The sequence below is a fragment of the Helianthus annuus genome, chromosome 7 (assembly GCF_002127325.2).
Source record: "Helianthus annuus cultivar XRQ/B chromosome 7, HanXRQr2.0-SUNRISE, whole genome shotgun sequence".
Classification (NCBI taxonomy): Eukaryota; Viridiplantae; Streptophyta; class Magnoliopsida; order Asterales; family Asteraceae; genus Helianthus; species Helianthus annuus.
The window spans coordinates 35,641,504-35,652,624 of NC_035439.2; the positions used below are offsets into that span (position 1 = coordinate 35,641,504).

The 11,121-nt window shown below is 40.7% G+C and overlaps 1 protein-coding gene across 4 annotated transcripts; it reads left to right on the top strand.

The window, feature by feature from the left end:
* Window positions 1–1,012: 1,012 nt before the first annotated feature.
* Window positions 1,013–5,488, top strand: LOC110930063 (protein CYCLOPS). 4 transcript variants are annotated; one of them, XM_022173286.2, is made up of 11 exons: window positions 1,013–1,541; window positions 1,639–1,685; window positions 1,759–1,890; window positions 1,966–2,014; window positions 2,093–2,145; window positions 2,626–3,212; window positions 3,403–3,446; window positions 3,743–3,788; window positions 4,847–4,895; window positions 5,026–5,154; window positions 5,236–5,488. In XM_022173286.2, the coding sequence occupies exons 1-11, from the start codon at window positions 1,239–1,241 to the stop codon at window positions 5,357–5,359; spliced, it is 1,563 nt and encodes a 520-aa protein (XP_022028978.1). In that variant the 5' UTR covers window positions 1,013–1,238; the 3' UTR covers window positions 5,360–5,488. The 4 variants fall into 4 exon arrangements, with proteins under 4 accessions (XP_022028978.1, XP_022028977.1, XP_022028979.1 ...); XM_022173285.2 differs by having other exon boundaries at window positions 1,014–1,541; window positions 3,740–3,788; XM_022173287.2 differs by having other exon boundaries at window positions 1,015–1,541; window positions 2,626–3,206; window positions 3,740–3,788.
* The last annotated feature ends 5,633 nt before the right edge of the window (window positions 5,489–11,121 follow it).

An 11,121-nucleotide genomic window follows, 5' to 3' on the forward strand; every position in this document is an offset into this window, starting at 1 on the left:
ATCATTTATGCATCATACACTCATATTGTCAACATCGTTGTATTATGTTCTTCAACTTTGTATTTTGTAGAGCAATACCACTCTAAATCTTTGTGTAGAATGGTGTGTAAACGAGTCAGCAGAGCCTAAGCTCGTTAAACTTATGGGAGCCTCTTGTCTAGGCTCGTTAAACTTACGGGAGCTCGTGCTCGGATTGTTTCGAGCTCTATTTCTTTAAACTCGAGCTCGGCTAGTGAGTGGTTTCTCAAGCTCGAGATCGTCTGGTCTATTATTACATTTATTATTATTATTATTATTATTATTATTATTATTATTATTATTATTATTATTATTATTATTATTATTATTATTATTATTATTATTATTATTATTATTATTAGTACTACTATTTATTTTTCTATTCAGAAGGGGATGGCGACGCAATTTGTTGCTCGTTTATCTGCTATCCTTATGTAATTTGCCCTGCTGATTGGAATGAAACAATATTATTATAATTAAAAAAAAATATTTATTTTGTTATTATTTTCAAAGTATAATAATTATCATATAAATTTGTATTTAATTTAATGTATAAAATTAAAATTATAAAAATAGTAGGTTAGCGAGCCACTCGAACTCGATAAGCGTAGCTCGGGCTGGGCTCATTTACAAAACAAGTTTAATTTTAGGCTCAAGCTGGTTTAAGCTCGGCTCTATACAAGTTTTTTAACAACGCGATCTCGAGTAGCTCACGACTGGCTTTGCTACTAGATTAATGGATCGCTAAGGTACAAGAACCCCACAAAGATTTGATGGTTTGGTCACAAAATGGATGATAAGATTTCCCAAAACAAATGCATTTTATTGATTGTGTTTGTGGGTGGAACACAATTGGTTTTTAATGTATATTTTTGGTATTGTGTTAAGGTTTGAGACCGGTAAGAAGAGACAAATGTAGAGTAGAGGGAATCATGGGGAATGTGTGGTCAAAGATCCCATAATTCAGGTGTATTTTAATGTGTCCTGAAGAAGTAGAATACGCGTATATGCTATCGTATACGACAGGCCACTTATTAGTTTATTCTGTTTGACTTTTGAATGGTTAAACTCTTGCTTCCTGATTGTTTAATGAACTCCTTGCCATATATCTATTTGTCATCAGTCCACTGCTTGAAGAAGGGACACCAAGAACAACCTCAGTATTTGTTTGAATTGTTGTCTTAAAGTTAGTTGTTGTTCTGGTTGTGGTCCATAATAGTATGATTAATAATGGAACCAAGGGAGATTTTATTGATAACTCGTATGTGAATAACGCGGTTCAGGAGCAGAAACTGAGTACAACATCTACAGGTGAAACCGGAAAGGGTTACATGGAGATGGAGGGAAGAGTTTATTCAGATTTGTATAGAAATTCGAGTGAAGATATGTTCATACGAACGTTAATGGAGAGCTCGGTTGGCATGCCATCACCGACCATGGAGATGCTTGGTTTCAAGAATCTTTCTAATAATTTCCGTGCAGATAGTGAGGAGCTTTTCAAGAACTGGCTAACCACTGCAGAGGCAAGCACTTAACTTATATCTTGCTTTTAATTCTCTCAACATATTTTTATTTATTATTGTTTATTTATTATTTGTTGATATGATGTATGTTCTCCAGAATCCAACAAGCTTAGTTCATAATCGTTCTCGACAATTATCACGGATGTAAGTTTGTTTCATGTCTCAACAACTGAACAATGGTTTATATATTGAAAGTTGAAACTGTCGTTGACCACAGGATGCTTACTGATCAAGCGACTTTGTCGAATCACCAAAATGGGGGTTCCATTGAACAGAGAAAAAGCAACGAGAATCTGCCACCACAAAGTTCTATGGAAGTCGGTGAATCCTCAAATGACAGTTCCATTAGGTACGTCACAGTCTAGTTGTGAAATATTTGTTTTACAAATAAAAATATATAATATAATTGGGGTATTTCCATCAGGAATGTGGCAGAAAGGGGGTTGCAGGCTAGCAACTTATACTTGGCTAAGGTTTGTTAATATTAAAATTCTGCATATCTATTTGTCAATTTGTTCTGGAATATCATCAATTTAATTATTTTTCTGCAGGCATGGTTTCATAGCTCTCAACCAATGACGAGAAGTCGTTCCTCCGAATTAAGGTACTATTGCTTGAATTAGAGGTGGGAATTTTAACCCGTAAAATGAGTGGATTCGGGTTATGCATTTATTCTAACTTGTCAAACGGGTAAAATAAATGAATTTAGCTTAAATGGAAACGGGTCAAACAGATTGACAGCTGCCCAAAGAGTATTTTTGATGCAACAAGATCTCCTAAATTCTTTTCAAAACAAATATTATCATTAAATAATATTATTTTTGTAATCACATCTGACACAATTGATACGAAAAACTTAAAAGCTTTGGACAAAAAGTGTCTCGGGTTGATCCGGATAATTTCTACCGGTACCAAAAAATTACCCATTTGACGACCACCCATTTTGTCACCTCTGGCTTGAAGACTTATGCAGAAACTGGGACTTGGAAGCTTAATATCGCTTTTTATCTGCTTTCTTGATGTCCAAAACTTGACGTTTTAACCATAAAGTTGAATTGACATTCGAGTATTATACATGTTACAGGAGGAGGTATGTTGCAATGCAAAACTCTCAAACAGCAATAGGTATGGAAGCAATGCATAATGCATCAGGGAGTCGAGTCAACCAACTAAAACAAGAATCAGCCAACCATAACTCTTTCAACGAGGCTTCTTTATACGATATTCCCAACCAATTAGACGGGTTCATGCCCCATTCTAACTCATCTTCATCTATTGACAAGGTTTCTTCTGTCGTAAGCATGCTAAAGGGTACCTTAGAACGCAAGAAACTTAGCAACCATATTGCAAAAGAAGCGGTTGAAGATGGTTCTTTAGGTTATTATAACGGTCAACATGTCTTTGACTATTCAAATCTGAATCACATGAATGAAATTCACGATTTTGAGGTACAAGAAACAGTTCAAGATCCAAGGTTGTTTCAGACAGTTCAAGGGCCTTTAGATGCTGACCTGGATAATTTTGTGGCCCCCACTAATCAGATTCAGATGAGTTTTGCATCTAGAGAACCTTCACAAAGTGAATCATCTGCCGCCGCACCTGTAATATCAAGCGGTTTTGATGTATGTGATGGCCCCACCAACTCAGGTCAAGCACCTACTAAAGGTACAGGTAAAAGATACAAGTTAAGTCTACCATTTAGATTACTCTACGTTGTAGGTGGCAAATGGGCGGGCCACAGGTTCGGGTCAAAAATAGATAATTTTAGTTTATGTCAAAACGGGTTGGGTAGATACCGCAAGCGCTTTTAATCAAAACGTGAAACATGTTACTAATTTCACTTTTTTTTATTGGTTCATAGATACAAAGGAACAAATGCATGATAATCTTCAAGAGGACCGCAAGGTTTGTCTTTACTGTTAATGGTCACAAACAGTATTACATTTGGTTTAACTGCCAAATTTATTGATCAGGAAATAGTTTAACTATTTGACAATTGCTTATCAATACCCTTAATAATATCACTAATTGCACATATCATAGTGATGGTGTGCAAATAGGAAAACATAATTCCAAAAACTTTCTAAGAACAAACTATTGCCTGTTCGCAAAAACATCCCAAAATGGAAATGTTTACGATCCCTAAGAGAAAAAAATATTTTATGCCATACTAATTCTTTATTGGTTGTGTATTCCAGCAGAGGAAAAATTTAATTCGGTTTGGATCAGTAACATCGGCTGCCTCAGGTGAATATGGAGTTTTTCTTTCTTTTTTTTTTTTATGAACGGCTTAATTTTGTCACCAATGGGATTTGAACTATTACATGTCATACTAGTTCCGTCACGTTTATGTAGTTTTAATAAGATGAGGGACTATTCTGTAATAGTTAGATTGTTTAGGGAGTGGTTAGCAAGGTCTCTAACGAACTATGAGTTAGTTGATGTAGCTTGGTAATGAGATTGATTCCTATTCTCTATACGATTCCCTCGATTTCCTTATCGTAACATGAACCCTTACCAAATGGAAAGGCAAAGCCTTACCCAATACCTTGATACCACTAGGCCAAAGGTCTTTTGGTGAATATGGAGTTCAATTTGAGTTTTGTGTATCTCCTTTTTTCGCCTTTAAAGTTAATACACTTTTATTTATATTTTAGTGGGGAAATTGGCCTGTAATAATCTCACTTAGTCCTTATTGGCCATTAATAATCCTACCTCAGAATATTCCCCCCACCAGTCCCACCTTTCACCTATTTTTATACAATGGTCCCCCGTTAAAAAAACTTAACGGAGTTAAGCTTTTTTTCCAAATTACAAACAGATTTTTTTGGGGCTTTTGATTAGAACGACGATACGAGTCCATTGTGTAAAACTTACCTCGAAACGGTGCTCCAAACGATAACGGCGCTTCAATTCGGGTGTTTAAATTTCCAATTAACCAAAATCAAGTCACTTGGAGCACCATTTTGAAGTAAGTTTTACATCAATGGACTCGTATCATCGTTCTGATCAAAAGCCCTAAAAAATTTGTTTGTAATTTGGAAAAAAAAGCTTAACTCCGTTAAGTTTTTTTAACGGCGGAGCATTGTATAAAAATAGGTGAAAGGTGGGACTGGTGGGGGGAATATTTTGAGGTGAGATTATTAATGGCCAATACGGTCTAAGTGGGATTATTACAGGCAAATTTCCCTATTTTAGTGTGATACTTATTTTGAACTCATTTTCCTTTACATGAACAAGTACAAAGATATGAACATATGCATCTAAGTTTTTTTTTTTTTTTTTATTTATTATTATGTATGCAGTGGACAGCAGGGATCCTACAAAGAAACGTAGGGTGGAACGATCACGGAAGTATGTAATGCTATCTTTACTTAATTCAAGAAAAAGAGATCTCTATATTATTGAAACATGAAGTATTTATAGATAAAAGTTCTACTTTGTTAAATGTCTACTAACATGATGTGTGACGATGACGATGTAGAATGGCAGAAGCAAAGGGAAGAACTCAAACCCCTGCAACTTCATCAGACATGCAGTCTATGCTGAAGCGATGTGAAAATCTTGAGAAGGAAGTGCGATCGCTTAAACTTAATTTGGCTTTCATGAATAGGTACAGTCACAACTGATCCAAACACACCCTTAAACATATATCAAGCATAAAGTAATCCAAACACCCCTTTAAACATTTCAGGAAGGATTCTGAACAAACTAAGCAGATCGAAGAACTCCAAAAGCAGAACGAGGAGATGAGAGATGAAAAGGAACGCCTTTTAGAAGAGATCGAAAGGATTTTATCTGAACCAGATAAGATGTGATATGAATGTTGTCAGGATTGCTATCTAACATCTATGCACAACTAATATTTACATTTACTATATGCTCGTAGATCATATTTGCATATGTGAGTTTTTTTTTATACACTTACATACATATTTAGATAATGATTTGTTTGACCAGTATGAATTAAATAGTGAAACCCAAAGTTCAAATAAAGTTTCACAAAGTCAAAGGAACTTTGAACAATCAACACAAGTAGAGAATGATTTTTTTTTTTTTTTTAAGAATTTAAATCCAGTTGGTGGTTCTACTTCTTATAACACCAAATCAGAAAAGGTACCATAAGGAAAGAGAAGGACCATTACCAGAGATGTAATATATTAGAATATGGGCCCACGGGCTTAGTTAGGTTTCTAGGGTTACTCGTAATCCCTATATATTGTAACCCCTACTCATTCAATAATGATCATTCAGTCTTTCATAATCTTACATGGTATCAGAGCCACGGCTCTATGTCAGAACCGGTTAAGGCCACGTGTACACCTCTTGATAGACCGGGTTACACGTGCGGGAGGATATTGGAGGAGCCCTATCCCACATCGAAAGAATAAGACCTTCCGGTTGTATTAATAAGATCTTGGGTTACTCCCTCTATCACCAATTGGTTTTAGAGTGGAACCCCATAGACTTCAACATGGTATCAGAGCCTGCCTAGGCTCTATACCGTTTCCGCCGCGCCACACACAAATATACAAACCCTAGCCGTCACAACTTGAGAAAAACCCTAGACAGGGCGGCGTGCCGCCACTGCCGCCCTGTCCGATCTTTGTTCGTTTTCCGTTTCCGTTTTTTTCAGTTTTGTGTTCAAATAAAGCTTCGTCTTCGGTTCTAGATTCACCGGTCTTCTTACGGTCTCTTACCACACAGATGATGCTACGGCTCATCCTGTTGATTTCGCATATCCGTCAAGCCGCCCCTTGCCGCCGTGCTACCGCCGCTCATTAGACTACGGTCTTCCGCCGCGTCGCCTGCAGGATTACGATCCGCCGCCGCGTCGCTACCAGCTGCCGCTGCACTGCCGTATTGGTTGCCTCTTATAGGATTACGAGATCATTCAAAACTGTGGATCGAAGACTATGGATTGAAGATTGCAAGATTATGGAATTTTGACCGAAATCGAAAACAGTTTTTTAGGGTTTATTATTGTTTTTGTTTTTCAGTCTAAGCTTCTAGTTCCATCCGCTACGACTGCGGGGGAGTATTAGAATATGGGCCCACGGGCTTAGTTAGGTTTCTAGGGTTACTCGTAATCCCTATATATTGTAACCCCTACTCATTCAATAATGATCATTCAGTCTTTCATAATCTTACATAATATTCTGCATTGGTGGAAAGCTTCATCTTCAAAATACCTCGTGTTAGGAAAATGACATTTGTTTACTAGTTTAGTTATATTACTTGCTAGGTTGGTATACGGGGTTGGGTAACATGAAAAACTAAAATAAAAATTTATAACAAATAAATACATATCGTAATTGCAAATTGTTTATTTATAGTTACAAATCATATTGACAAACACAACTAAGAAATCTATAGATAAAATATAAATTACAAATCTCTAAAAACTTCTTTATATACAACAATGACATTCATTAATTATTAATTTATCTTGGGAGGTGAAATGACAAGTATGCCCTCATGTGCAAGGCACATGACCATACTTAGCTGAAGAGGTATGGTCCCAATTCTCTACCTACATGGCAGGGACCACACCACTTTTGTGCACACAAGGCATCCACGTCGACAAAACACACCAGAAGCTTCTAGAAACTTCTGGATGATTCACAGTTGGCACCAAAGATGCTCTATCCGACATAAAGGACAACACGTGTCACCACTAGCAGAATGCCACATAGGCTTGCGACAATCCAGGGAGCAGCACTGACAATACTGGTACGAGGTACCCAGCGCAGGCGAACGCAAGAACGCCACGTGTACCACTACACCTGCCATGACAGAGCAGACCAAGAGGATATTCCCCTTGGTCGGACAGCTGGCACGCGCTCACAGCTGGCATGGCTGCTCCTTCCTTCTTCACCCTCCGGCTATAAATAGGACCCTTCATCATTCAGGTTCAGGATCTTTTACACTCCTTACTCTCATTATACACGCACTGTTTATTTCCTCTCAGAACAGTACTTATTCTCACGCCGGAGCCTGGTTAAGAGGGAAAACCCCCTTCTCCCCTCTTAACGAGACTAACGGTGTTTACTGTTTTGCAGATCTCTAGCCATCAAATACGAGTAGAAGAAGAGGTTGAACCCATCAGACGAAACAACCCCACTGATTTTCCTTGTGTTAACCAGTGTTTCAACATTGGCGCCATCCGCTTTTTTGCAAAACCACTCTCACCTCTTTTCTTTCCTAAAAAACACTCGTAAAAATGGCATAACAAAATCACTCACACCCAGTCGACGGAGAAGTTTCTTCCTTTGAACTCGTTTCGGACACGGCACACGTCCAAAGGGGTCAAAGGAACGAGACCATCCAAGAGGGTCAGCTGAACAACGATTTTCCATCCATCTTTGGAAGTGCATCCAGGGCTGTTAGCCAAACCACAACTGGACCCACTTTCCAAACACCAGCAAGAATCATCACTCAAACCACAAACGGAGCTGCTCTCCAATCTCCAACGGGGATATTACACCAAACACCTCCGCCGATGCAGACTCTAAGCCATGGAGCAGGCCCTTCTACTCCATCGGAACAAGCACAACTCAACTACTCTGCACTTTTAGGGCTACCCGAGGGAAAAACTCTGGCTTCCTGGTATGCCGAACAAATGGCGTCCATAAACCTCGTTTATACGCAGCTCAGCGCACAACAAGCCTTACTCCAAGCACAGGCTAACCAATCAGCATTCGTAACTCCACAACCAAGGTCTCTGAGTACACACACGGCTCAGCAGACAAATGCGTGGAACCTACGTCCAGAAAGAGGACCAGTGCAAAATGTAAGAAGACCTAGCGTACACGACACGCGCGATACTTATGCTGAAACATAGAGCAACTTCGTGCAAAACTCCAATCTACAACGAAGGCCGATCCAAACCCGTTTGGGCGCGCATAACATGAATACGGAATGGGAAGAGGAGGAAGACGACCCAACTTACAAGGAGGAATCCACAGTGTTTAGCAGACTTCCTCCGGAGCACGAAGCATACAAACCAACCAAGCGCGCGGGGTATAACCCCAAAGCAGAGCATGATTACACCTTGAGCTATCGTCCTGAGGACATGGCAGAAAATTCAAAATTCATCCGAGAAATCGCATGCGCGGCCATCGACAAAACAAAATTACCACACAACGTGGGTAAATACAACGGGTTGACGGACCCAGATGATCACCTCCAGGTGTTTAAGGGCGCAGGGGCAACAGGCGGATGGAACTTACCAACATGGTACCATCTGTTTGCTCAGACATTCGTCGGCGCGGCGCGCATTTGGTTCGACAACTTACCGGCAGGCAAAATCAAATCATGGGTCGATTTCAGAGAGAAGTTCCTAGCACACTTCTCTCAGTAGGGAAGACAAGCCAGAGACCCTGGTGACTGTTTAAACATATGGAGAAGAGACTACGAGAGCGTAGAGGATTTCATCACAAGATACAACAAAGAATGCTTAGAGATCGGTGACATACCAGAAAAGATGATGCGCGCACACTTCATGAGAGCGGTCAAGTGCGATGACTTGGTTAAAAGAATCAAAGGGCGAGACGGAGGACCCAAAGACTGGGAAACCTTCGTAGAAGCAGCCAAAACAATTGCGCAGACAGACAGGCAGTTGACCGGTGACGATCACCGTCAGCGCGCGCACAACCATAACGATCGACACAACAGAAGGGGCAGAAATCAACCCTGGAAGGCTTCTGGGCACAGAGAAAGAAGCCCCCCACGGGACGATGCACGCCATACGATCAACCAGATAGCCCATCGAAAGGAAGTGAAGCGAGAAAACAGAGAAAAGCAGTGGACTCCACTGACCAAAACACCTTCTGAAGTCCTAGCTACAGAAAATCATCAGTTCAAACCACCCCTACAGATGCGCAACAAGAGGGGTCAGGACCCAAATCTCTTTTGTGAATTCCACAAAGATACGGGCCACTTAACCGACGATTGCTTTAGCCTAAAGCAGGAAATTGAAAGAGCCCTAAGAGACGGAAAGCTCACTCACTTAGTCAAGGGCGGAAAGCGCGATTACCGTCAGATACAAAGAAGAGATGAAGGGCCAGACAATAAGAAGCTCAGAAAGCTAGAAACCCACATGATACAAGGAGGTCCACGAAGACCGAGAAAAAACTACAACAAGCGCGCGCAGGATGATTCATGGCGCGAGAAACAAGTCATCTTCCCAGTTGTTAGAGGGGGTCCAAGAGAAAAGCGACCAATAGTCATCCCAGGGGTGATTGGCCACTACCAGACAGATTACATCTTCATTGATCCCGGGAGCACCGCGGATATCATATATGAACAGTGCTTCAATCAATTTGATCAAGAGGACAAAGCACGCCTAGAGCCAGTCGATTATCCACTAACTGGTTTTTGCAATGAAGCCGTCTTTCCCCTTGGACAAATATCATTCCCGGTTTTGCTTTCAGACGGGAGAAATTCAAGAACTGAAGAAGTTACATTCATGGTATTGCCGGCGCACTCGAGACATGACATCCTCCTGGGAAGAGAATCCCAAGGAGATTTCAGTATGATCTGCTCTGCACCACATTCCGCTATCGGATTCCCCACCGAAACAGGCATTGCGCTGATATATGCCAGTAAGGAAGTTTTAGCAACAGACGAAATCAGACCAGCCAAATCAAGCAAGCCAGCACCGCGCATAGAGGCAGAAAAATGGGTATTGAACAGCGCATACCCAGAACAAACGGTCACTCTGGGGCCCGCCATGTCTGGCCTGACACGCGCGGCGCTCAAGAAATTACTGCACGAAAACATGGACGTGTTCGCCTGGACACTGGCTGATATGGTTGGTGTTCCACGGCACATAGCAGAACACCGTTTAAATGTCTCAGAAGACGCAAAGCCAGTAGTGCACGCCAAACGCCACCTAGGCGACATCAAACACGATGCCATGAAAGAACAAGTGCTAGAGTTGTTAAACGCAGGAATCATCAGAGAAGTCAGGTACCAAACATGGGTAGCAAGCCCAGTAATGGTAAAGAAACCAAATGGCAGCTGGAGAATGTGTGTCGACTATAAGGATCTGAACAAAGCATGTCCCCGCGACTGCTACGCTTTACCAGACATAGACGAGAAAATCGATTCTTTGGCAACATTCCGGTGGAAATGTTTTCTGGATTGCTACAAGGGGTACCATCAAGTTCAAATGGCCATCCAAGACGAAGATAAAACCGCATTTCGTACACCAACAGGGTTGTATTGCTACACCAAGATGCCGTTCGGCTTAAAAAATGCAGGCGCAACATACCAAAGGCTGATGAACGAAACATTCAGTGACGCCATCGGTAAGTACATAGAAGTTTACATGGATGATCTGGTAATCATGAGCAAAGAGGAGAGCGCGATGCTGGCAAATATCCAGAAGACATTCAACACGCTACGCAGCGTAAGTATCAAGCTGAACCCAGCAAAGTGCTCATTTGGAATGGAAGAAGGGAAGTTCTTGGGCTTCATAGTCACAAAGGATGGTTTCAAGGTAAATCCAGAAAAGGTCCAAGCCATAGAAAGGATGCCTTCACCAGCAAACATCAAGGACATGCAGAAACTAGCA